This window comes from Panicum virgatum, chromosome 4N, assembly GCF_016808335.1.
Source record: "Panicum virgatum strain AP13 chromosome 4N, P.virgatum_v5, whole genome shotgun sequence".
NCBI lineage: Eukaryota > Viridiplantae > Streptophyta > Magnoliopsida > Poales > Poaceae > Panicum > Panicum virgatum.
The window spans coordinates 3602584-3630151 of record NC_053148.1 but is presented as its reverse complement, the minus strand read 5'-3'; the positions used below and the strand labels follow the sequence as shown (position 1 = coordinate 3630151).

Sequence of the window (27568 nt, the reverse complement as noted above, 5' to 3'; positions counted from 1 at the left end):
ATATTTTTGCATTTATGGTAGGATCCGATAAATTTTATTTACTGAAATTGTGAACCATTCGAGCCATCATCGGTCGTGAATGGCTTCTACTACAAGAGTCACCAAAGACTCAAAGAGTCAACAACATCTCGATCGATACGAGACCTGACTCTGACGTCGCGCACTGAGTTGATCCCAAAGCCAGGACCCAGGAGGAGTCTCTCGGCCCAAACCCGAGCAGCCGGAGTGCCGGACAGCATGGCCAATACGCCGAAACCCGCCTCTGATCCCCACCGCGCCGATTCCGCGTCGCCGCCGCCGGCCACTCCGCGGCGCGACCGCCGCCGCCCTTGGGCCACCCTGGCGATCCTCGCCGGCCTCGCGGTCAACCTCGCGCTCTGCGTCCGCCGCGTCGGCGGGGAGGACCGCGGCGCGCTCGCCTTCGTCGGCTTCTCCTACCTCAACCTGCTCCTCCTCTTCGGCGCCATCCGCCGCTTCGAGGCCTCCCCGGCCGACGGGTCCCCGGCGCGCGGCCGTGCCAGGCTCGCCGTGTGGCTGCTGACGGCGACGCTCACGGCGAGATGGTGCCCCTGCGCTTCGCCGCCGCGGCGTGGGTCGGGCGGCCGCCACCGTCGTGGGAGGATTCTATGCTGTTCCTCCATGGCAACAAGTGATCTGTATATCTGATCATGGGATCGAGAGCAATCTATCGGATGGATTCAAACTTCATAGCATAGATGGGGGTAAGGATATACCCTGCGTGCCTGCCAGACGCAACCTAAAGCCTGTGCAACTGCTACATAAATCTCTAAACACGATTCCTGCACCAAAAGGTGAACAGCCAGCGTGACCACGTCAGCGCGACTTGCCTCGGCCGTCGGATCGGCCAATGGACGGCCTGGATCGCACGTTACCTTGGTTTTTTTTTTGCAAAAAGAGCCCTCTGTTTAGTTGAAATCAACCCGCAGTCCACAGAAGTGCGTAATTTTTCCACAAAGCTCCTCGAGCTCCCCTCCTCCCTCCCCGGCTGCGCCGCCCCGACCGCGACGCCCCTCCCCTCCTCCCTCCTCGAAGCTGCGGAGCTGTGCGGCGCGGACGGGCCTCGCTGCGGCCAGCTCCCGGCAGAGACGAGGCGGGCAGAGCAAGGGCGGACGGCGGGCGCGTGGAGCAAGGGCGGGCGGGGCCACGGCGGCGCGGCAGAGGCCCTCGCGGGGCGCGGCGAACGGGGGCCGCCGAGCGCACTGCGGGGGAGCGGGCGCTCGTCGGGCGGCGAGCGGGCTGCGGGTGGCGCGTGGCAGCCGCGGCGGATCGATCCCCTTCCTCTCCCTCTCTCCCTCCCTCTCTGTCTGGCGGAGGAGGAGCTGCAGCGTCGAGCTGTGTGCCGGTCAGCCGCGTCGAGTCACCGCGCCGCCGAGCCTCCCGTTAGCCCGCCACGCCGTCGGTCCGCCTGCGCCACCGCGCCACGCCGAGCTATCCGCCAGGCCGCCGCGGAGAAGAACGGAGGAGGAGGAGCCGCAAAGTCGACCTACCCGACGAGTACCCGCGCCGAGCCACCACGACGCTGCGCTTCTTGCCCCCGAACAAATCCTACTACTTGTGAGTTTCAGCTCCCGATCTCCTCCGACAGATCCAATTCCCCATCAACTGCAGTTGTTATAAAGAATTGGCTAGGGACGATTTGGTTCTATAGATAGGATTGCTTGCTCTGCTCCCCTTGAGATTCAGAACCACACATGGAGGATCTGGTGGATCACAGCAGCTGCATGTAGCTTTTGATGAGAAAAATTCCAAATTTCAATTGTTTCCTGGCATAAAACCTTTCACGAGAAAATGAGTGATGGGGAAGAAAACTGGGGAATATCTTCCAGAATCCCTCATGTGTTGGAGAAGTTAAAATAAGCGGTGCTTCTGAATATTTGATCTCTGAAACATGTTTCTCATCTCTGGCAGGACGGCGATCATGGCGAAGGACGCCTTGGCCTTGATGGATCATTTGGGGTGGAAGAAAGCACATGTCTTTGGCCACTCTATGGGTCAGTCCTCCTTGGTCTGCTGCACGTTTCCATTTTGAGATAATTCTTTAACTATCACATACCATGGTATTATGCTATTTGTTATGAATCTAGAATTATTTTGCATCCCCTCTTCAGAATATAATCATATACTGGTACACACTGAAATGAAAATAACATACATTTGACAACTTATTCATGGAACTCTTCTGTACTTCTGTACTGTGTTGCTTTCAGGAATGTGTCAAGGGCATATCTTCAACAGGAATGCAATCTAATCGTGGTCTTGAAGGGCAAGTTAATGCATGCTGGACTCACAACATGATGACTACAAAAGAATTAGAGACAATACGCTCTGCCGGTTTTCTAATTTTAGTTATTCATGGAAGGTTAGTTTCTCTAACAGCAGATATTATATTCAGAGAATGGTACCATTTCACTTGACTTACATAATATGCACGTACGATATAACTGCACAATTGTGCAATGCAAAACATCTAGCAGAAAGGCTTCTTCCTACTGCTAGAATGGTACAACTTCATGGTGCAGCTCGTCTATCTTGCCGCTTGCCGAGCCCTCAGTTGTAGCCATGTATGTCCCCTTCTACCCACCACTGTCTATTAAGAGCACATAAACACAGCAAGTGTTCGCTATTTTGCCTCTATGAGATCATTGCTCAGTTTGAACCTGGAACATATGTACAAATGACTGCTATTATATTCATCACCTACAAATGGATATGGACCATTCCATTGGCTTAAATGATACATACAGTGTGTGTATAGTTTTATCGACTCATAAATACTTTTAACCGCCAACTCTGGTCTCCACAACTTTGGATTATTTATTATCTGGGTTGATAATTTTACTTTTAGAAGTATTGAGGGTATGACACAAATGAAAATTAACTGAACAGTGATTAGTTTAATATTTTGATCTCAGTTGAACAAAGGTTAATTTGGTGTCCATATGGTAAACCGCAATGGTCTCCTTGCAAAAGTCATACCGTGTACGCAAAGGACGGTATACATTCGCCGCCTTATGATTCAGATACATCGTGTTTTCGATCATCTGTGCATTATGCTGGGCGAGGTTATTTCTACGGTACCTCTACAACCAAGAAAGCAACTGAATTCTCCACTGACGGTATGCATTAGAACTCTTGTAATTTCTCTGCACTCCTACAAGGCTTTGAATTTAACAGGTGTGTTGCTATACTCTGCATATGCTATCCATCTCACACTTAATTAGGGAGGGACCTAGGTGCAAAGCATTTGTCCTATTAAGTTTTGCATTTTATTTTATGTTTCAATCAGCTACAAGTTATAAAAGCTATGTAAAATCAAGATTCTCATAACTCGATCTATGGAATAGATATATTCAAATTCAAATATTCAGCATTACAGATTCAGTTTCTGCATCTATATCCATTTTACATATTATTTTTTTAATCATTTACTTTCAGACACACTGCTCCAAATCTCAATTCCATCTGTATAATAATATTTGACAAACCAAATCAAGCAAAGGTTTATTACCACCGGTTCAAATCCATGCATCTGCCTATAGTCCTAGATAACCACGTCTGTGAACGCTATTGTCCATTGTTTGTACTCATCTATCTAACTACAAAGAAAAAGAAAAAGAAAAAAAAAGAGCGTAAGGATGGCCATGCGCGGCAACGCCGCTACCATTTCTAGTAAGGAGTGAAACCTACTATATATGATAATCACTGTTACCTGATCTGATGTCGATCTTGTGCAGTTCGTCGATCCATTGTCTTCAGATCATTTTCACCTTTTTCTTTTCTTGTTTGTCCGATCCTGCACTTCTAGAGCGCATCTCTCTTTAGCCGAACAGGTCAGCGGCATCAGATCCTACGGCTTTGAACTGAAGCAAAACGCTGGAAAGGGGGACTCTTCCTTAGTAGATTATTCAAAATATCAGCTTTATTTCGATTTGATTCTTGTGGAACTAGCGTCCATGCGAGATTATATTTGGGGCATCAGCAGCAATATTTGCATCCGAGTGGAGGGAAAAGTCTCCCCACGATCATGTATTGTTGGCAATTGGCATGCACACCTAGGTGAGGATCAGGAGGGATATATATGTTGGCCAATGGTCACAATCATAGTGATTTCGTTTGTCCATTATTATCTGATTGCTCAGGCCTTGTGTGCCAAAATCGTATGATGGGAGAAATGGATTAATTTAAGGGAGCATATACAGCAAGAGCATTTTTTTGTTTATTTTACTCGATGGAGCAGTCAGGGCTCCATAATAATCCTAGTACATTCAGAAATCGTTTTGTACAGAACACAAGATCAATATGTAGGGTTGCATCTCCTGCAATGCTAAAGCTAGAGCCAGTTTGGCTTCTTGCAGCGGTAATGCATTTCATCACAGACAATTCAGCCAGGAATGCATGGGATTCTCTCTTTAAGCTACCAGGCATGTGCTTTGCCAACCTAGGTCTAGGTAGTTAATTAGTCAATCACATCTATACGATCCAACGTGTGTTGTGCTGGTAATAAGTGGTAATCACATGTTTTGGCAGGAAGAACGCGACGTCTGGTATCTGTAACTTTCCAATGGGCACGGCCTGGCTGTTTCTTTTTTCCTCCCTCGCCGAGTTTTTCCTTTTGTGTGTGTGTGTGTGTTTCTCCAGTCCAGGAACATGACTGGTCGGGTACTCTCTTAGAAGTGTCAAGTGTGATGATCACATTCAACAGGCTGTTCCTGTTCCTGATGACAACCACCTCGGTGATTTTGAGTTCTAGCTTTGATGACACAGAAGACTAGAAGAGCACCAGTACCGTACCTGCAATAGTCCTCGTGTTTTTTGAAAGAAAATCTTTGGACATTTGAAATATTAAATATAGATTAATCATAAAACTAATTACAGAACTCGTCTCTAAACTACAAGACGAATTTATTAAAACTAATTAATTCGTCATTAGCACATGTTTACTGTAACTTTAATGTAGTAATTTATTGTCTAATCATGATCTAATTAGGCTCATTAGATTCCTCATCCCTTGCTAATTTCTTTTTTTCGCCAGCTGCTGTCCTACGGCGCTGGTACACCTTAGAGCAAGTATTATGGTAGGCTATAAGCAGTCTGAATGATGAGGTGGAGGAGAGAGAAGAGAATAGAGAGGGGAAGTGGGTTGTAAGCTTACAACCAGTTTTGACACAAGAACCAAAAAATTTTGTGAGATAAACAAATGGGTTATGTATTAATGTGAAAAGCTAAACCACTATACAAGTAGGCTAAAAGATGAGCTGCAAAGAGTCTTGCAGTCAGCAATGGGCTAAGAGCAACGCTTATAGATGTGCCGGCAGCGGGCGAAATGAAAGGCCAGCGTGGCCTGCAATAAATGCAGCAGCGACAGCGGCGGCAAGTGGGCAGCGCATGCAGCCAATCATCTGCAAGCGACAGTAGCAACATAGCAAATAGGAGCGCGCGTGTGCGCATCCACCGGCTAAGAGCCGGTGCGTCGCGAGACGCCCGCTCTTCTCTCTCTTGATTTCTCTCCTCGCCGGTTATAATACATGCTTTAAATCATTAGCCTTGCTCTTACCGACAAAAGCGTCGGTAACAGAGGTGTGATGATCACATTCAAAAGGCTGTTCCTGATGACAACACCTTGGTGTGATTTTTGAGTTCTAGCTTTGATGGCACAGAAGACTAGAAGAGCACCAATACCGTGCTAACAGGTGGCATTGCGAACGGCAGATGCAGGGTGTGGATGGCAGCAGAACGTGTTAGTTGACGACGAGACAGCGGGTTGCAGCCTTCAAGAGAGACTCGTCAGCCTTGCAGTTGTAGGGTGGTAGCTGGGTGCATGCTAGGACGCCGACTGCAGTCAGGCGCACAGCACTGATAGATGAGCTAGCTAGGGACTAGGGTGGAGTGGCAGTGAACCGGCAGCACTGCCGAAGATGACTATCATCAATATTCGCGTACGACTTGGAAACAAGTCGTTCCAAGGTGAACGGTGGTTGAGCAGAGCTCTCAGTTGTCCGCTTCAGTACACTGCACATGACTCGCAATGGGCCGGGCACGAAGATAAACGGCTTTCATCAGCTGAGCTGAATTTCGTCAATTCGTTTCCAAAATCCAGGGTCTTCTCTATACTCATCATATTCGTAGGGCTTTCAAAATCCAACATTTTCATCAGATAAACGGTGTTCGAGACTTCGAGCACACGGATTCTGGATGAGTTTCGGAGTTCCAATTGGCCTTTGAGACGGGTTCGGAGAATTTCGTCCAAAAAAGAGTCCAGCATCGCTCAATATAATCAAGTCATGATGCTGCTGACCCCGTACACGACTCTGACAATTACTCTCGACTCCCAGGCGAAACCCTGATCCCCACCCCGCTCGGCGAATCGGCGATCAGCCCATGGCGAACGCACGGCGCTCCTCCGACCGCAACCCCGCCGCCGCGGCGCCGTCGGCGACCAGCGGCACCGGGCACCCCCCGTGGGCCTCCGCGGCAGTCCCCGACGGCCTCGCCGTCCTGCGCGGCGCCGGCTGCGCCGAGGTGGCCTTCGTCGCCTTCACCTTCCTCAACCTGCAGCTCCTCTTCTGGTCCGGCCGCCGGCTCGAGCGCTCGCCGCCGGGCGAGGCTCGTCTTGTGGGCCCTCTCCGCGACATTCATGGCCGCCTTCACCTGGAGGATGACCGCGCTGCTGCCCCTGAGCTTTACGATCGTGGCAGCGGCCATAGCCGCCGCCGCCATCGGATTTGTAGTATACGTTCTCTGAGGCTCTTCATCGATGAGAAGAAGCGATCGACCAAACCATGATCTTGCTAAGTTCCTAGCTATGAATAAATAGTGTATGCTTTGGTCCTTCTGTTCAAAAATCTATGCTTATTTGGTCCCACATATGAGAATCGAATCATCTGAATTCTTTTGATTGCGAACTGTAGGAACGAACGAATGATCTTGTTGGCTTGCACGCTACTAGATGAGAATTTGATCAGGGATCTCTTGGCTTTTTCATACAAGAATGTCCTGTGCATGCGTGAAAAAATTCTCTCTATCTGAATATTAGTCAGCATTGTTAATAATCAGAGGTGCGGAAGTTGTAGATGGGAACGCCGTGCCTCACGCTGGCCGGCGGCTTCGTGTTATATAGAGTGAGGAAGATCCCCTCACGTGGATTTACATCACAAGATCTGTTGGTCAGCCGTTGGTTGTTGTTACAACAAATCCTACCAAATCTAAACAACTCTACAGCTGACCAATGATCTATACTCAAGTACAACTTAAGTAACAAGTTACAAACGACCTTATCTAACACCCCTCCTCAATCACACCTGTCTAAGGTTGAGATTGTGCTTGAAATTTTCCAACTGCCGAACAGTGATGGGTTTAGTAAAACCATCTGCTACTTGATCACCTGTAGATACAAAATCTATGTGCAATAAATTCCTCGTGACTCGTTCTCTGACATAATGATAGTCAACCTCAATGTGTTTAGTTCTAGCATGAAACACTGGATTGGAAGATAAATACTTGGCTCCCAAATTATCACACCACAATTTAGCAGCCTTAGGTACTCGTATACCAATCTCTTTCAACAGGATCTGAACCCACATTATTTCTGCCGTTGCATTTGCAACAGCCTTGTATTCTGCCTCTGTACTCGACCTGGATACAGTGGCCTGTTTTCGTGCACTCCAGGAAATCAGATTTGACCCAAGGAAAATCGCAAACCCTCCTGTAGACCTCCTGTCATCAAGAGAGCCTGCCCAATCGGCATCTGAAAAACCACTGACTAGTAAAGAGTTACACCGGCTTATCTCTAATCCTATCCTTGTATTCGCCCTCACGTACCTTAGTATCCTTTTGACTGCAGACCAATGCACTTCAGTTGGGGCATGAAGGAACTGACACACTTTATTAACAGCAAATGATATATCAGGTCTTGTGAGAGTCAAATATTGGAGAGCACCAACAACACTTCTATAGTTTGTAGCATCATTTGGACCCAAAGGAGTTCCCATAAAAGCAGATAACTTCTCACTGGTTGAAATAGGCGTGGAAACAGGTTTGCAGCTTGACATGTTTACTCTCTTAAGTAAATCAGATGCATATTTATCTTGTGACAGAACTATACCATCACGTACCTTGGTTACTTCCATGCCAAGAAAATAATGCAGCTCACCTAAGTCCTTGAGGGCAAAATCTTTCTTTAGGTCATGCAGCAAACCTGTAGTAGCTTCAGGAGTCGAACTGACAACTATAATATCATCAACATAAACCAACACAAATACTGTAACTGACCCCTTGTTAAAATAGAAGAGAGAAGTATCTGCTTTAGATGTATGAAAACCAAGTGCAATTAATTTGGTGCTAAGTCTGGCATACCACGCTCTTGGCGCCTGTTTTAACCCATACAGAGCTTTGTCAAGTTTGCACACAAAATTTGGTCTTGTCTTGTCTACATATCCCGGAGGTTGTCTCATGTACACCTCCTCATCCAAAACCCCATGAAGAAAGGCATTTTGCACATCAAGTTGTCTCATACTCCATCCCTTTGAGACAGCAACGGACAAAATAATTCGGATTGTAGACATTTTCACAACCGGACTAAAGGTATCCTCATAATCTATTCCGTACCTTTGCTTGTAGCCCTTTGCTACCAACCGACCCTTGTATTTATCCAGGGACCCATCTGCCTTGAGCTTAGTTTTAAAAACCCATTTACAATCTATAATGTTGATACCCTTCCTCGGTGGAACCAAGTGCCATGTCTTATTTTTCATTAAGGCATCATACTCTATATCCATAGCTTCTTTCCAATGTTTGCTAGCTAACGCCTCTTCTACATTACGTGGTTCTCCAGTAGATGCAAAAAATCCATAACGAACATGGCCATCAGTGTATACCTTTGGCTTCCGGATGCCACCCAGAAGTCTTGTGCGAGGGCGTGCAGGCGATGGTGCAGGCTGCAATGTAGAGGATCCAGGGGCAGGAGATCCTGCCGACGCAAGTGTCGTCGGTGTCGTCGCGGCGTCAGTCGCTACCCCCCTGGCGCCGACACTTGCATGGTAGTCGCGGGTTGGCGAGGCGGAGAATCTGGTGAGGCGACGACGGGAGGCTGCCACGCGCTGTCCGCTGAGTGGTGCGGAGGAGATGCCGCGGTTGCAGAGGTAGATGCGCCTGCAGCGCCAGCTGCTGCACTTGGAGGCAGCGATCCCGGGGCAGATTGTCGAGGAATAAAGGGCAGATCAGCTCCGGATTCCGTCCATGTGCTGTTATTTGATGCTTCAGCCTGTAAATCTCCTGTTTCTTCACAGAAAGTATTAGTGCTTGCACCATTAGACCTATGGTCATCTACCAATTCGTCCCCGGATGAAGGATTGCGCAAAGAGGAAGGTAAAAGAAGGATTTCAGCTCTAAGACGAGCCCCTGCATTCTCGTGCAGTTTGGAGAACGGAAAGACGTTCTCATCAAACGTGACATCACGTGAGATATATACCCGGCCGGTAGGAATATCTAGGCACTTAAATCCCTTGTGGAGATTACTATAACCAAGAAAGGCACACTCTTTGGATCGAAAAGCAAGTTTGTGCTTGTTGTAGGGGCGTAGGTTCGGCCAACACGCACAACCAAAGACTCTTGGGGATGCATAATCTGGCTTGGTATGATATAGGCGCTCAAGGGGTGTTTCAAAATTAATAACTTTACTAGGAGTTCTATTTATGAGAAAGGTGGCAGCAAGGAAAGCTTCATCCCAAAATTTTAGAGGCATACGTGCGTGTGCCAGCAAAGATAGGCCTACTTCCACGATGTGTCTATGCTTCCTTTCAGCAGATCCATTCTGTTGATGTGCATGGGGACAGGAGACTAGATGAGAGATCCCAATCTTTGTAAAAAAAGGGTTTAGCTTTTCATATTCACCTCCCCAATCCGTCTGAACAGCAATAATCTTACGGTTAAAAGATCTCTCAACTAGATTTTGGAAATCTCGAAATTTCTCAAAGACCTCAAATTTATATTTTAAAAGATATATCCATGTGAACTTACTATAATCATCTATGAAGCTCACATAGTATTTGTATCTACCAGCCGATTCAGGTGCAGCCCCCCAAACATCAGAAAAAATAAGCTCAAGAGGATGAGAGGAGACACTTATTGATGTGGGGTAAGGAAGTTGATGACTCTTGGCTCTTTGGCACGCATCACACACAGCATCTTTATTCAAATCAAAAGAACATGGAAGTTTATGATCTCTAAGAACTCTCTCAACAATGTGAAAAGAAGGATGTCCTAAACGATGATGCCATCTATCAAGTGGCACTTTATTGACACTACAAGCTTGCTTGGATGCTGGTGCAGAAGGGAGAGGGTACATCCCTCTTCGACATGGCCCCCTAAGAAGAGTGCTCCTCGTGTCCCGATCCTTAATGAGAAAGAAATCAGGGTGAAACTCAAGATACACATTGTTATCAGATGCAAGGCGATGAACTGAAATTAGATTCTTTGTAGTGGATGGCACATGCAAGATATCTCGAAGTTCAAGGGTTTTATCTGGGGTACGAATAGTAGATTGACCAATATGTCTAATGTTCATACCTGCACCATTAGCGGCGTGGATCTGATCAGTACCATTGTACTTCTCACGGACGGCCAGCTTGTCAAGTTCTCCTGTGATGTGATCGGTCGCACCAGTGTCGGTGTACCAACTGTTGTCGACGGTGTAGGAGTTCATGGCTGCACCGGCGTGCCTTTCTTCAGGGACATAGTCCTCCTCAAACCTGTGCCAACACCTGTCCGCAGTGTGACCGGCTTTGAGGCAGACTTGGCACACCGGCTTGGAGTTGCTTGAGTTGCCACGGCCCTGGTTGCCACGACCATCACCTCCTCCATTGTTGTTCTAGCGCTGGTTGGAGTTGTTGGTGTAGCCGAGGTTGCGCCCCCGTCCTCGTCCTTGACCACGGCCGCGGCTAGAATTGCCATGACCACGACCAAAGCCTCCACGACCTCCTCGATTGGCCATGTTGGCCGAAGATCTCGAGTGGCCACTGCCCATAATCTCCATACGAGTTTCAAAAGCAAGAAGCTGAGAATACGCTTCACTTACAGTTACCGGTTCCTTCCTTGCTAGGAGGGAGGTGACGACCAGATTGAACTCCACGTCGAGGCCGGTGAGGATGTACGTCAGGAGATCATCATCTTCAACTGGCCTTCCTGCAGCTGCCATCTCATCACCTAGAGTACGCATCTTGCCAACGTACTCGGTGATGGTTTGATTCCCCTTCTGTGCGGTGGCGAGCGCGAGCCGTGTGTTCACGACTCTTGCCCTATTCTGCGACGCATACATCGCTTCAATCGCAGCCCACAGATTCGCTGCGGTGTCTTGTGCAGCAACTTGAGCGAGCACTTCACGCCCTAGGGACCCCAGGACGAAACTCAGCACTTGCTGGTCCCTGGAGTACCATTCTTCAAATGCCGGATTGGGAACAAGGGTATCCTTGCCGGCGCTGTCCTTGCCGTTGACCTCTTCGGCAGGAGCTGGTGAGGTTCCGGTGAGATGCCCCACCAGGCGCGACCCGCGGACGGCGGCGAGGATCTGCGCCTTCCACATTGTGTGGTTGGACTTGCCTAGCTTCTCCGTAATGGCGATCCCCACCAGAGGGTTGATGATGGCGGTGGAGGAGGAAGCCATGGCAGGAGATGGTTGGTGTTTAGTTTGTGGCTCTGATTACCATGTTAATAATCAGAGGTGCGGAAGTTGTAGATGGGAACGCCGTGCCTCACGCTGGCCGGCGGCTTCGTGTTATATAGAGTGAGGAAGATCCCCTCACGTGGATTTACATCACAAGATCTGTTGGTCAGCCGTTGGTTGTTGTTACAACAAATCCTACCAAATCTAAACAACTCTACAGCTGACCAATGATCTATACTCAAGTACAACTTAAGTAACAAGTTACAAACGACCTTATCTAACAAGCATTTATGCTAGTAGCTATTGAAATCGTAGGGTAGAAAAACCGTACCGCAGAGACGGAAGCATGAATCATGCTTGCTGGTAGCTAGTGCGAAGTGTGCACATCCTCACTTTCACAAGTCACAGCAATGCTATGGTTTTTCTTTAACATGCCCGGCCTTTAGAGTTGTCAAGGCTTTGTATGCCCCCAACTTTGAAAGAGTTGTCTAACTGATTTCGACAAGTCCCTTTTGCATGTTTTTGTTGCCACCAAACTTCTCCAATTTGTGATGTCCGAGTCATTCTGATGAAGTCATGCATGAAACTCCGTCGTGGACGAGATGCAATCACCTTTAATTTCCAAAGCATCATGTGCTTTCCTAGTCACATGTTAGGAGGTTTACAAGGTCCTCCAACATGCGTCGTGCACTTGTACTGAATACTGCTTTAGGGAGGGCGTGTAATTAAGGTCCAGCTTTCCAACTCGCATGCGCACATATGCAGGTGGCAATGCATTATTGCATGGTCGATATCATTCCTAGGAGGAACGAACATGGTTGGTCTGGCACCAGTCTTCTCTCACAGCATCCAGCTGCACCAGGACGAACAAAACAACTATTCTTCTCTTAAGTCCAAAGCAAAAAGGCATCATCACCAGGAAAGATATCTGTAGTATGCATGAAGCATGTTACATCTATTCTTCCTACATTTGTAGGAGTACATGATCGACAAAGAACTTACTAGAGAACGAAATGTGATTAATGAAAAATATATAGTCTGTAGATTTTAAATTCCCAAACCCAGAAGTACATATAACATGTTTATACGAAATTATCCAACGACTTCTTAATCAGATGATTCATTCGATCACAATGTTTTTTGCAGCACACCATCACCATTAGCTATAGCTAGCTAGTATCAGCTTCAGCTGCCCCTAGTTAGGACCAAGGAACAACGCATAGAATCCCCCAGCCACAGTAGAAGCGCCCATGAAGCAGACACCAGCAGCGACCACAGGCCACGGCACGAGCGCGGCGACCCTCCAGGTGAACATCGCCGTGAGAAGCGTCGTGGTGAGCCAGACGCCGCGCCGCGCCCTGTCCCTCGACGCCGAGCCATGCGCCGCCTCGAACCACCGCAGGCAGTAGAGCAGGAGGAGGAGGCCGGTGTCCGAGGCGGCGACGAAGGACGCCGCCGCAGCGTCCCCGCTCGACTTGAGAATCGCCATGATCGAGCTGCCCGTGAGGAGGAGGAGGGAACCCAGCAGGGACGACACAGCCGGTGATGGCGACGCCATTGCTGCGAGACTTCTCATCAGAATTATTGCCATGATCGAGTATATATATATACTAGCTATAGTAAGCAAATGCTGGAACAGAATGTCGCGTCAACAAACTTTTCTTAAAGGTTTTAATTTTGACGCTTGCCGGGCACGTCAAGTCGGGACTCGGGGATCAAGTTATGTACCCTTTTCCGCGACATGCACCATGAACTTCAGGCAGGAAAAGAAAAAGAGGAAAACAAGCTACTAATAAACATTTGGGATCTACTCCCTCCATTTTTATTATTTACATGTCATACTAGATTTGTTCTAACTTCTAAGTCATAATAAAAATAGGAGTATGACTTTTTTGACCCCGATTTTGACCACTCGTATTATTCAAAAAGTTGTGCAAAATATCACTTTTTTTATTGTGGGTTGCTTTATCAATGCAAGATCTTCAAGAATGACTAAATTTGGTAATGTTTGCAAAATTCTTTGAACAAGACGAGTAGTTAAATTTAGAGTCAAAAAGTCAAACGAAATACAATCTGGAACGGAGGTAGTATTCCAGAACCGAGGAGCAGCTGTTGGGGACAGATGGACGACCATACTAGTACCGGCCCGCCCGTCAATAGGGGCATGCAGACGATGACCGTGACCGGTAGTTGCGTTGTATGTTGCCTCAGTCATTGTGCGCGTACCGGGCGGGTCCGTCGTTGGGCCTCCTGCCTGGACTTGGTCGAGTCGCATCAGCTGATGACGACTGCGGCGAAATAATGCAGCAGCGATTTCATGCAAATTAAATTAAAAGTGATTTAGCATTTCTAGCTAGCTTGCACATAGGAATCGATCGAAGACCAACCTGGGAGATGGAGACGTCAGGTGTGTCAATTCCTTGGCCAGGAAGAGCAGGATCGGATTTTCTTCGATCGACATGGGGCTTTATTTACTACAGGCAGGGCGGGACCGCGGTTTTTATTTCGTTTTCGCTAAAATTTCGGTCCCGTCGAAATTACCAAAATTCGTAAATTTCGTGAAATTTTTTATTTTGTTTGTTCAGAATGTTTGCTCAAATTTAAATTTTAATTATTTCAAATGGTTATTAAAATAAGTAGAGAAGATAAACATAACTTAGTGGTTTGTATTCTCTATTGTCAACTTGGAGGTCTAGGTGCTGTATGTGTCTTAGAGCTGTTGAGGCAAGGATAGAGTTTCCATGCACCACTACATCACAAAATCAAGCACTTGCTATTTGGCACTCATTGAGCCTATATAATGGGTACATGCATAATAATTCTAATTTTTATCCGTAATTAACATTTTTCGCACGAATTTCACCAAAGTTTGGATGAAATTTTGGCAAAATTTGGAACCCTAATCCGGACCCATAGAGTTTAGAGAGCAGCCGGAGGGGAGGATGCGGAGAGCAGCATTTCCTGTGATGTCACCGCCTCATCGGGAACACCCCGATAGCTTCCTATGACATGCCACCGATTGCTTTGTGCGTGCATGTAGCCGGAGGAAGTTCTGAAAGAATTTTGGTTAACAATCAACAAATTAAATCTTTCCTTTTATTTCTTTTATTAAGTTTCGTTTCATGCACTGATGCACCTTGCCGGTCAAGTCGCGATTAAGAAATTTAAAAGGAATGCTTTCATCCGTTCCCTTTTCCGCGACATGCATGCATCACAAGTTTCCGTGCATATATTTTTCTAAGAAAAAAACGCGTACTGTAGTACACGGGAAGCAAGCGCACACCTTTAGGCCACGTCTATCTGGCGACGATATCGTCGACATGCTGCTCTGACGTGGTGGAGACAGTGTGTGCAAAACCTGCTGCGCTAGCTGCTGTTTGGTTGCAAGTTTGGCCAAAGCCCCCTAGAGAGCGCATTTGCCGGAGCTATAGGTATCGAGGAGAGCTGAGAGAAGTTTTTCCATTGTTTATTGTCTCTGAACTCCACGTCGGTTAGCAAATATCATCAAGCTTATTGGAGGCAACCTTATCATGGAGGCCTAAAAGAAAACAGGGAGACAAAAAAAATCCCTTTAGGAGCGCTCCGCGTGCTCGTGCTCTGCTCTGAGAACGGAGCCGGAGTTGGACGAGACGGAGCTGGGTTTTTTTTCTTTTCTCCGCCGGCTCCCTCTCTTCTCACCGTGCAAAACGGGTTCAGCTCTCCCCACCTCCGCGACAGAAGCATTCCACCACCACTGGCGCGGGCGTTTGGTGTAGTTCTTCAGCTCCGGCGCAGAAGCTGCTGGCGGAGCCGATACACCAAACAGGACCAAAGTCATGCCGCGTGCGGCTACTAGATGAGCACCATGCATGGCATCCGCATTCAAGGATAACGATGATCAAGTCCTTGATCATATCCGTCAATCCACGCAATGGAGCACCGGTTTTTCACATTTTTTTCTTTTCTTTTCACAGTAATAATTACATTCGCACATGCACACACCAATCAAATGTGTATTATTATGTATATGCACATGAAAATTTCAGTATAGCTACTTTAGATGATCTCGACGATATCCATCAAGTGATCACTAGCACTACTTTTTCTGTCGCTAGTGGGGAGGAAGAATGAACAGCGCGTAGAAACCCCCGACCACCGTGCACGCAGCCATCAACCAGACAGCGGCGGCCATGAGCCCCGGCATGAGCGCTGCGACCCTCCAAGAGAACATGGCGGTGAGCATCGTGGTGGCGAGCCAGATGCCGATCCTCGCCCGGCCCTTGGCGGCCGAATCGGGCGCCGCCGCCTCGAACCACCGCAGGCAGTAGAACAGCACGAGGAGGCTGGCGTTCAAGGCGACGACGAACGCGACCGCCGCGGCATCCCCCCGCGACCGGTGGATGGCCACCATCGAGTTCCCGGTTAGGAGGACGAAGCCGGCCGCGGAAATGGCCCGTGATGAGGCCATGGTGCGCGCGCTACGTGACCAACGCGAAGATGATGATGAGAAGGCTAGCTAGCGTAGGAGCACACTTATTTTTTTTCTGAAAGGAGTTGCGCTACTTTGGGACGTTGCTCCGCTACCTGCGTTTGGCGTTTGTTTGGGTGTCTATATATGCTTACATAGGAATTAACTGTTTATATATTTTATATTTTACCATTTATTAATAATGGAGGTGGTGACCCTACGTTACAGTCTACTACAATGTACACACGGCAAAGGAGGTGCCGTCGGAGACAATCTACAATGGACTGACCTTCTGGAAGGTATCGTACCCAGCAGGGAGACTCAACCAACGTACCCCCTCCTCAAAATAAGTAGTATAGTTTTAGCAATCAAATTTTATCTCACAAAGAGAGTAGTTTTAGCTTGTAATGAGATCCATCTAATTAAAGTAATACGAAACTATTGTATAGAAACCATATGTAGCCAATTAAATATTTAATAGATATTAGTTTTCAAGTTCCAATGTATATGTATTCATTCAGGATAAAACCATATAAATAACACGGTTTCCAATCATAATTGCTACAAGTAATTAGGGGTAACAAAGTTATTTTTTAGGATGAGTAATGTGTCTGAAATTTTCTAAAATAACACTTATTTTGGGACGAAGGGAGTATATAATACAGTTTTTGTGTCACTGTATGCATGTATCAATCTGTACACACATCAACCTAATAAAGGGCATGAGATGGGAATCCACAACGTCATGTCACCTCGAGATTCGAGAACATATACCACAAGCTTTGGCCTTTTGGGTGCGAATTCCACACTCCTTCCTCCATCCCTAAAAAATTCAAGTCTCCCTTACCGAGAAGTCAAACAACTACAAATTTGGTCAAACTTATATAAAAATTTACTAACATTTATATCTCCAAATAAAATTAATCTAATGACACTTATCTTGTAATATAAATTTTAATACTATTTTATATAAATTTGATCAAATTTAAAATTGTTTGACTCGTCAAGAAATGAGAGTTGCATTCTTTTAGGATGGAGGAAGTAGTTTATTAGGAGTGATTCCCTCCAAATTTTAAAGAGGTGAAAGCAGAGAATATTTATCCTTTATTGGCAAATGCAGTCAGTCCGTTTCCTCAACGCGTTACCTCAACTTTACTGACATGTGTTCAGCAACCCTCCTTCACGTAAACCGGCATGCAACTTCGGAGTTTCTTCCTTAGCTTGCAAACTTGCATGTACTGATGTACTACGACAATGATGCTTGCATGGATCGGATGATAACGAATGACATGGTTCAACTAATCATGCATGTGGACCGCTGCGCGCGTCAGTAGTGGTGATGTCATCAATAAATATGTCTGCCTTGTCACAGACATGATCTTCACCAATTGAAAGTATTAATAAAACCGGAGCTAGCAATTAAACACGTTGGGCAAAACGTTCTAGGCTAGTGCGCGCATTAATTAGTGAAACTATAGGGAAAAAATACCGGAGCAACGAGAACGAACGAACGTTCTTTAATTTCCTGTCTAAAAGAAGACTGACGACACTTGGTCCATGATTCCTCGGTCGCCAATATGTACCCCTTTTCGTTGAATGAGAAACTTCCGTTCAAGTTTCAGAAATCTGAAAGGCAAAATAGACAGTTTGATCCCTCAATTTTGCCTCATAGGTCAAGTTCATACCTAAACTATCATATCAGCCAATCTAGTCTCTCGACTTTCATTATTGGGTCAAACTTCCTCTTGTGCTGGTGTATAACTCTCTAATTTAGCACGAAAATAATAAAAAAGCCATTTTTACTCTTGCTCCTCCTTCTCCTCAATTTCTTAGAAACACTAACCCAGACTCTTCTACTCAGAGTGCTAGAATTTAAAACTAGATCGAAATTGTCTAATCTTAATAGTACTAGCTTATCAACCCGTGTTTCCGCACGGTCTAATTAGAATTAATATAAAAATAGATCTGATATCAAATAATAATAATTATCTAATAAATATTCTAACACATACCTAAAATATATATTTATAATTATCTAGGTACAATAGATTTTATTTCACATCACACCTCCATATATGTTTGATATATATTAAATTGAATCATTTATTTATGAATTGATATTCTTTTCTCTTCCATCATACATAAATACATGGTGGCACATATTAACATAAATAATATATTAATAATGATAGAAATAGAAATTTAGAATTTTATTTTGGTGCAAATTTAATATTTTGTTATCATTATATAATTTAGATTTAGATTTAGGAAGTTACTTTAAATTTTAATAATGAAATAATTGGATTATTTGTATACAAATTTAGGGGTTATTTCCATTATTTTAATAATGGCATACTTGGGTAATTTACACAAAGATTAGAGGTTATTTTAAATTTTTTATAATGGCAGAGATGGATAATTTAGATACATGTTTAGGGGGTTACTTTAGTTTATTTTTATAATGGGAGTAGTGTGTAATTTATTAGAAAAGATAACAGATCCAATGACTATTATGATTGGAGTTCTTAGATTGATGGTCGGATGTTTCTGATTTTTGTGAGAATTTTTAGGATTTCTCTAATTTTTTGAGTGTGCATCTAAGATCCTAGGTGGCTTCACGTGAGGCTTCAAAAGGAGCCTCCAATTAGTAATAGTAAGATAATTCAAGGTCTAAAAATTGGTGGCCCAAGTTACTACATTGACCGGGTAATTATAGATCCAAATACATTGTGCAATGAGTGTAGGAAGGAGCTAAGGGTAAAGGGTAATTTTGTATTATTCTCATGCTAACAAGAAGAGCCACGTCATAATAAGAACGAGTTTGACCCAAATATAGAGTTAAGGGGCTAGATTGACCAATTTGATAGTTGAGGAATATGAAAAATGTTGTATTATTCTCATCCTCAATTTTCGTGAAAAAAGGTGTGGTTGCTCCTCAGCCACTTGTAACACCTCGGTGTTAATTTGAACGCTAATCTCGTACTTAATCACTAATTAAGGCTAATCACCATCATTAGCGCTAATCGAGTCCGCTTAGTAAACTTCGTTTTAATCATTTTCGATCGTGTTTTTCCCCATGATCCGAGCTTCAAATAAACTTTCGCCCAAAATGAAAGTTGTAGATCTTCTTTTCCTCTACAACTTCTATTTTGGCCAAATTTCAAGTTACTATATCAAATTTTGAGTTCCAACAGGTCAAAGTCGAGTAAAATTGGGTCAAAATCGTGCACTGTTCTTCCCTGTGCCTCCACTGTTCTCGCCCATACCGCGATCGGCGACCGTCGATGCCGGCGAGCTCCTCCACGTGTCGCTCATCCCGGTGATTCTCGTTCTCCGAGCGCCGCCTTATCCTCGCGCAGGCACGAGAACCTTCTCCTCCCTTCCATCCCTTCTCCTTCCTCGCGCTCGCGTTGCGAAGAGCTCGAGCTGGACGCCGCCGCTCGTCGCGCCGGCCAAACCTCGCTGCCCCGCTTCGATCCTTCGCACTCCGAGCCGCGCAACCTCACCCCGCACCCACTCCGCACCTCCTCGAGCTCGGCCGTACCCTACGCCGGCTGAAATCGAGCCACCACCGCCGCCACCATTGTCGTTCTTCCCCGAGCTCCGTCCTTCTCCGTCGAGCTCCCTCTCCCGGCCCTTCTCCGCCCAAATCGAGTCCTCGGTGAGCTTCTCCCGGGGCAGGCAGGCAAAACAGGGGAGGCAGCTGGGCCGGCGACCACTTACATGTGGGGCCCAGCTGTCAGCCCCTTTTGTTTTATTTTTGTTTTCCAATTTCAGTTATTTTATTTCAGCTGCAATTTCATAATTGCATAACAATTTAAAGAAAAATGAAAAAAATGCAAAATAAATTTTGTTAGGTTTCTAAAATCGAGATCTTCAGAAGAAAAATTCGGGTTGTGTTTAAGAAAGTTTAATTATTATCGGTTGTTCTATTGCTCTAAAAATTGTGAAATTTATTCAGTAGATTACTCTTTGTATGCGTAGTCCACTGAAAATTTTCCAGGTGCATGGCCTATGTGCATGTTTGTGGATTTAATATTGTTTGTTTTTCCTTCTAGGGCTAAAAGAAATACTTTTCTGTATAATAAATGTTGGTAATTTATTTATGCACTCCTTATCAGTAGTTTTTCATGATAGAAAAGTTGTGCTACTAGATCCTTGTGGCATGTTAAGTTTTGATCTTTAATTAGTTCCTAGCTTCGGTTTTATTTCCGATTCTAGTTTTTAGTTAATTCTAAGTCCGTAGTTTTATGTTTTTCTTGTGCTCTAGATGGGTGATTAGTCATCCTAAGTAGTTTAGTAGCTGTTATTTTGAAGGAAACACTTCAGGCTAAAATATTTTGAAATCTTGAAATCAATTATCAGCACCCGCACCCTTTCGGTTTTAGCCTTGTTGTTATGATTACTCAATTAATGTTGGTCGGTTTTGATTGTGGCTCATTTTGCATTGTAATGCATTGCATCGCATCTTGAGCACTCATGTGTCGCACTGTGTCCTAACTGTTGCATGGCATTCTTTTTCATACGTGTAGACGCCACGAACGAAGCCGCCTACGAGCTGATCGCCGAGCCGATCCAGGAGCCGCAAGCGGGAGAGCAGCAGGAGAACGCAGTCGAGCCCACTTCAGAAGAAGTTGCTAACCCCGCTGACCTGCAAGGCAAGCCCCGGAGCATAATCCTAATTTAAGTATTCAATGTTTAATTAAGTATTTGTGCATTTACGTTCTAGGAGTTGTATGGAAATCTAGTATGCATGTTCTCCCTAGGTAACCGAGGGTCAATACTAGTATGCAGATGTCGATAGAAATGCTCTGCTAAGTAGGATCTCGGTAGAAGTCGAGTGATTCCTGTCGCTCGCGAGAATTAAGATCTTGTTACTTGTGGCAATGTGGTTTGAGAGTGAAGCAATGAGGAAAAGAAATGAAGACCGGGCGGAGATGAAATGGGTTCTGGATATAAAATGGATGGAATTTAGCCTCCGCCTGTGTCGATTGAGGACCGTACCATTGCTGGCATTGATGATCGAGGATTGAACAGTGCTAACCACATGCCGGAAGTAGGAGGTAGTCAAAACCGGTAAGCTAATTACTTGATTTGCACCGATACTTTGAATCGCGACCCGCTACTCTGGGAGTGGAATGATGGCGGGTGTTGGATAGTATGTCGCCTCCGGGTTCTCCGGGAGTTCGCCGCGAGGGACCCTTTGTTGTCGGTCGAAACTCACCGGCGAGCAGCGACGGGCAACACGAAGAGCCGGGAGGTTGCCGGGGCGCTGGCAGGCACTGCTCCCTCGTCGACGGCCCGCAATTCCGTCACGCGCCTGGAGGTTCTATGGAAAACCGGGCGTGCCACCTGACCTATACCCGATCAGGAGGGTGCGAACGTGCTCCAAACAGTTTCCTGCGTACAAGACACATGTAAACGTAAGTCCGAGCCGTGGTCGGCTCCCCAGGACGACTCTTGCATCGGCTTTAAAGAGCCAATCGAGTCCCGGTGTCGGATTGGATCTGCATCTATCCATATACTGATGAATAAAGCAACTAACGGAAAAGCTGCTTCAATTAAATCTAGCTAATCTAATCCACGATGGTAAAAGCTTCACTGCTAGATCGGAACATCCTACACGTGACTAGGCCTAATGAACGTAACAGACAACTGAACCGAAACCCAAAACAGAGGCCTAAGAACTAGCAAGAGCCGATTCCCGGAACAATCCCTATCAAGGCTAAGATAAAGCATCTACTACGCCACCGGATCATCCAATCCGTTTGCAAGGCCTAACCTAGTAGATATTACGCTAACTCCTAAGATAAGAGCAAATCATAACAGATTAGATCTACTAGACATAAAAGAAGCAGTGTGTTGCCTCTATGCGACTAATTCTATATGACAAGAACTAGCATAAGATCGAAACGTGACGGCACAGAGACAACGTGACATTCGTAGATGATAAGCAACAAAGCACAACAGATCTACTAAAAGCCATGCTACGAATATCAGGATAACTAGCATTACTCGCCATCAAAAACGCTTCAGTACGAGTAATACCAAGGTAAAAACAAGAACAGCGCTGCCCTGATCGCAAGAAGCGATCAGGGCAGCATGGCCTAAAATTAGGGGTGGCGATGCGCCGAGAGTTGTTGTTTGCGAGACGTGATGACGCTCTCCCTTTACGAATAACAAAGGGTACATATTTATAGTCCGGAGACTTGGGAAACAATCTAAACTAATCTTGTCCCGATTGGACTCTGTCTCTAATCTTGAACTAAATCTATGGATACATGGCCCACGTGGCCCAGATGCTCACGCAGGAGCCGATTTACAAGTCTTCTTCAATCTTCTGCTTTAAGCCCATCTTGCTTTCGGCCCATAAATTAACCATGTTAATTTATGGCGATAACACATGCCCCCCTGGTTTTGGCAATGATAGTTCCAAAACCAATCCGTCGCTTCATCTTCCGATTAATGCTCATTAATCACACTGTAACCACCCAGGAAGACGCAACATCTCTGCAACTAGCTCCTCGTAGAATGTGAAACTGCCGATCCGTCTCCCATCTTTTTACTATTTAACTTCACCCCGAATCGGCTCTTTTCCACAGCAAACTCCTTCTTCCTCCCAAAGCCAGTAGCGCAGAAACCCCAATCCTCCAGCACCAATGGCGATCTCTTCTTCCTCCGACTCCAACTCCTTCGGAGACTCTTCTTCTTCCTCTTCCCCTTCTTCTTCCAAGGTTAACTGCACAAACTGGGGTACTTACATGAGTCAGCACATGAAAACAAAAGGTCCAGTGACTGAGAAGGAACACACAACCTTCTTAAATCTTTGGCTAGAGCACTTCATCTTCTGTGGTCCTTCTTTAGCTCCAACTAAGAACTATCTCCCCTTGGCCTATCACCTGGCCCATGGTAATCACACCGGCCTAGGCAAACTTTTCCTTAGAGAAACATACAGATATCTCCATTTGATGACATCTAACTTGCTTAACCACAAGAAACTGAGAACTGGAGGCCCTTGGTGGTTCATTCAGTTGTGGGCACAACTGTACTTCTAGCACCATATTCCCAACTTCCAAGGCCTGACCAAGAACTCCTTTCCTGATGAGAATGGCAAACCAATTAGATGTACTAGTTATGGCCAAGCTTTATTCAGTCTTCATGGCAGTAAATTGAATTCAACAGATGCAACAAATTGGTTCAGAATCTTCTACAAAGGACTAGATAATCCCCTTTATTTCCCATTTACTGAATCTGAATCCTTTGAAAACCCAACTGCCTTCAGATTAGATAACTTTGCCAATGACGACAGCACTCGGCATCTGTATTCTTTGATGATTCGACCTGGCTTCCTCCCCGTTGGCATCAGCACCTCTAATAGAATTATCAAGCCAGGTTATGAATCTTACCAACCAGTCATAGCAGCTCGGCAATTTGGCCTAGGACAGGTTCCTCCCCACTTCCATATTCACCACTTGGTGGAGAGTAGAGCCGATCTGCCTGATGGTCTCACCAGCTCGAGATGCTACAGCATGTTTGATAATCTCCACATTCCAATACCAGCCGATTTGTCCTTCACCTCTTCATCAATCGGGTTTGATACTTGGTGGAACATGTGGAAAACTCATGTCTTCGGAAAAGCTCAAGGTCCTCGACTGCAGCAAATCGATCTTGAATATGTAATCCCCGAGGAAGAGATACTGAATTTATGCATTCATCCTTCTAAGTCCTCCATCCTTTGCATGACTAATATTGCTCATTCTGTTAGCAGCAACAAGATGGTCCAGAACCTACGACCAGCACCGGGGAGCCATTCCACTTTCTTCCAGCTGCTCCTGATGTACTCTTCTGCAAAGGATCACCACCAATGAAGAAAGTGATAATGACTGTTCAGCCAGACTTACTTCAGTCGGCTTCCAAGCGAAGACAAACTCCTGCAAGAGTTGCCCCCCGAGTTTTGACCAAGAAAAGGAAGATGATCACGAGGCGTGTCATCAAGAAACCAATACCATCTTCTCCGAGTCCATCAGAGTCCAACACCAACTAGGTAACTCATCATTCAAGAACTTATCTTTTATACATATGTACCCTGGTTGACTGTAATTTTATTCCCAGGACGCAGCGGAAGACATCCCCAATGCAGAAAGCCTGGAACAATATGAGATAGCTGCAACTCCTGATGCACTAATGGAGACAAACGAAGAACAAGCCGATGCAGTAGATGTCCTTGACGTCAACACCAGCTCTAACAGGACAATTGCTCTTGAACCGTCCAACACCTCTTCTTCAGAACAGGTAACATTCCAAAACCAATTCTGAACTAGCCGATAGCTTCATAAATGCATCTTGTTCTAACTCCAGATATGCCCATAGAGCTTTGACATTTCAGGTTTGCTTTCCTTTGACCCTGCATCAATGGGTCTGACTGTCCCTGGAGCAGAAACATCATCTCTGTAGAAATCGGCTAACTTGGCACGTCAGCTTGAACTCATCAAGGATCTTCTATCTGCTCCAATTACCGCTCTAGTTGATGATTCCAGCAAGATAAAAAACATCTTCGAGCAAATAGAATCCCAACTCCCGGAGCCATTGCAAATCAAACTCTGGCCAGCCAGCAACCTTCCATTTTTTCAGATAGAAGTAAGTAAAGCACAACAAAGGATGGAAGCACGTCGCTCTCAAGCTTCTATGAAAGCTGACATTACCCAAAAGTGCAAGGCCCTTGAGTCGGTAGATAGTTACAGGCGACGACAAGGATGACGAAGCGATTGTAGCACGAGCAGACGCCGTCCGTACTGAAGCCATCCATGCCATAGAAGAATTCCTGAACCAGTAGATAGGCTCAAGAGATAATGAGTACTGCCTGTTAACCTGAAACTCGCAACTGTTTTAAAAACATCTTAAGTCGATGGTTACACATCGGCTATCTTACTTCTCATATGCTTTTTTTTTGTCGGCCAACTCAACGTGTTGGCCTATCTTCTCTTTTTTTTACTGGCCAACTCAACGTGTTGGCCTATCATCATCATTTTTTTTACTGGCCAACTCAACGTGTTGGCTTGTCATCATCATTTTTTTTACTGGCCAACTCAACGTGTTGGCATGTCATGATTACAGCCAGATGGATCTTATCGGCTCTTGTTACTCGCCTTCCCATATGCTCGGGAAATACTTCTTGAGATGTTGACCGTTGACAGCGACAGGAAACTTGACACCGTCCAATTCCTCGAGCATGTATGCATTCCCAGGCAAAACTTGATCAACCTTGTACGGCCCATGCCAAGTTGGAGACCATTTACCAAACTTTTTATCTTTAGTTCCCAACGGCAATACTGCCTCCGAAACCAAGTCTCCCACCTGGAAATCCTTAGGCTTGACCTTCTTGTTGTATGCACGAGCAACTTTAGCCTTATTTTCCTTGATCTTCTCCAATGACCAAAGTCTTAGCTCCGTCAGGTCCTCCACGTTGTCATTCATCAAGGTTGCATACTGTTCAACAGATAAATCATTCTGAAATTCAACACGCCTTGATCCGGCCGTGATCTCCCATAGTAGCACAGCGTCTTGGCCATAGACTAAATGGTACGGCGATGTCTGGGTGGACCCGTAACATGAAATACGATATGCCCACAAAGCTTCTGACAACACCTCATGCCAGCGCCTAGGATATTTATCGATCTTTCTCTTTATGAGCTTGATAAGGCTCTGGTTGGATGCTTCAGCTTGTCCATTAGCTTGGGCATAATACGGAGATGATCTGATCAGCTTAATCCCCATGTCATCGGCAAATTTTCTGAACTCCTCTTATATAAAGACCGATCCTCCATCGGTCGTAATGGTCTGAGGGATCCCAAATCTGTGGATGATGTGTTCTTTGACAAAGCCGATCACATCTCTCGATGCTACTGACCTCATGGGCACCGCCTCTACCCACTTTGTGAAATAATCTATAGCAGCTAAGACCCATTGGTGACCCTTGCTAGACGACGGGTTGATCTGACCAATCATGTCCATGGCCCAACCTCTGAATGGCCACGGTTTGATGATCAGATTCAGTACTGATGCTGGCACTATCTGAATCTTGCCGAATCTCTGACATGCTTGATATCCCTTATAATATTTGAAATAATCTTCAAGCATAGTGGGCCAGTAATAACCCGATCGCCTAATCAGCCACTTCATCTTATGAGCCAATTGGTGAGTACCGCGGGCTCCTTCATGAACCTCATGCAAGAGCCGATTTGACTCTGAAGGTCCCAGACATTTAAGCAGTAGTCCTTCCAAGGTCCTGTAGAACATGTCATCCCCTATCAGAACATACTTCATGGCCTTGAGTCTTATCCTTCTGGGTGCCCCCCCGAGCCGAATCTTTCAAGTAATTGAAGATATCGGCTCTCCAGTCTCCGGGTTCTAGAAACTGAACCTCCACATCGACTCCATCGGCTGTCTCCTTGTAACCAGAAGCCATCTGTGCCAAATCATTGGCTTCAATGTTCAGAGTCTTGCGTATCCAGTGGAAATTGATGTACCTGAATCGTGACATCAACTCACGGCACTGCACCCATATTGGAAAAAGAGCCTCACTCTCACATCTATATTCCTCCATGAGCTGAGAAATCACCAACTTCGAATCTCCAAAAATTTCCACCGCTTCTGCTCCAGCTTCGAGGAGTAGTTCCATCCCTCTGCGAACGGCTTCATATTCCACCAGATTATTGGTGCATGGGGCAGTCATTCTGATAGAAAAGAAGTAAGTCGCCCCACGAGGCGACACCAATAGAATTCCCACACCGCACCCATCATCACAAGCCGATCCGTCAAAGAACATAGCCCAAGCACGAATAAATACCGCAGCAATATCAGTGCTGATCCTGTCTGCAACAAGATCTGCCAGCGCTTGTCCTTTGACTGCTTTTGCAGGCTGGTACCGGATATCGAACTCTGATAATGCAAACATCCATTTTCCAAGTCGGCCTTTCAGGACAGGAGCCGACAACATGTGCTTTATGACATCCGATTTGCATATGACAATTGTTTCCGTCGAGAGCAAAATATGACGAAGCTTCGTACATGTAAAGTATAAGCAAAGGCAAAGCTTCTCGATTTCAGGGTACCTGGTCTCGGCGTCTAACATGCGTCTGCTGAGGTAGAAAACCACCCTCTCCTGGCCGTCATGCTTCTGGACCGACACTAAAGCAATGGAAGTGTCACCCACGGATAGGAATACGTAAAACGGCCTATCATGCTGAGGAGGAACCAACACTGGAGGCTTTGACAAATATTCTTTGATTTCATCAAAAGCTTGCTGCTGTTCTGCCCCCCAGCGAAACTCGTCATCGGATTTGATCTTCATCAAACCCATGAACGGCTCAATGCGCCCAGACAGATTAGAGATAAATTGTCTGACGAAGTTAATTTTGCTGTTGAGCTTCTGCAATTCTTTCTTC

The 27568-nt window shown here is 45.8% G+C and overlaps 1 protein-coding gene, 1 long non-coding RNA gene and 1 other non-coding gene across 3 annotated transcripts; 1 reads left to right on the top strand and 2 right to left on the bottom strand.

Annotated features, from left to right (window-relative positions):
* The first annotated feature begins 1601 nt into the window (after nt 1-1601).
* On the top strand, nt 1602-3646 carry LOC120668420. The gene is made up of 4 exons (XR_005672434.1): nt 1602-2012; nt 2229-2380; nt 2496-2582; nt 2934-3646. It is a non-coding gene; the product is annotated as an uncharacterized LOC120668420 (long non-coding RNA).
* A 7409-nt stretch (nt 3647-11055) lies between these two features.
* On the bottom strand, nt 11056-11194 carry LOC120671705. Its single transcript, XR_005673800.1, has one exon. It is a non-coding gene; the product is annotated as a small nucleolar RNA Z247 (small nucleolar RNA).
* A 4442-nt stretch (nt 11195-15636) lies between these two features.
* Nucleotides 15637-16216, bottom strand: LOC120669558. The gene has a single exon (XM_039949333.1). The coding sequence runs from the start codon at nt 16122-16124 to the stop codon at nt 15768-15770; it is 357 nt and encodes a 118-aa protein (XP_039805267.1). The 5' UTR covers nt 16125-16216; the 3' UTR covers nt 15637-15767.
* Nucleotides 16217-27568: the final 11352 nt, after the last annotated feature.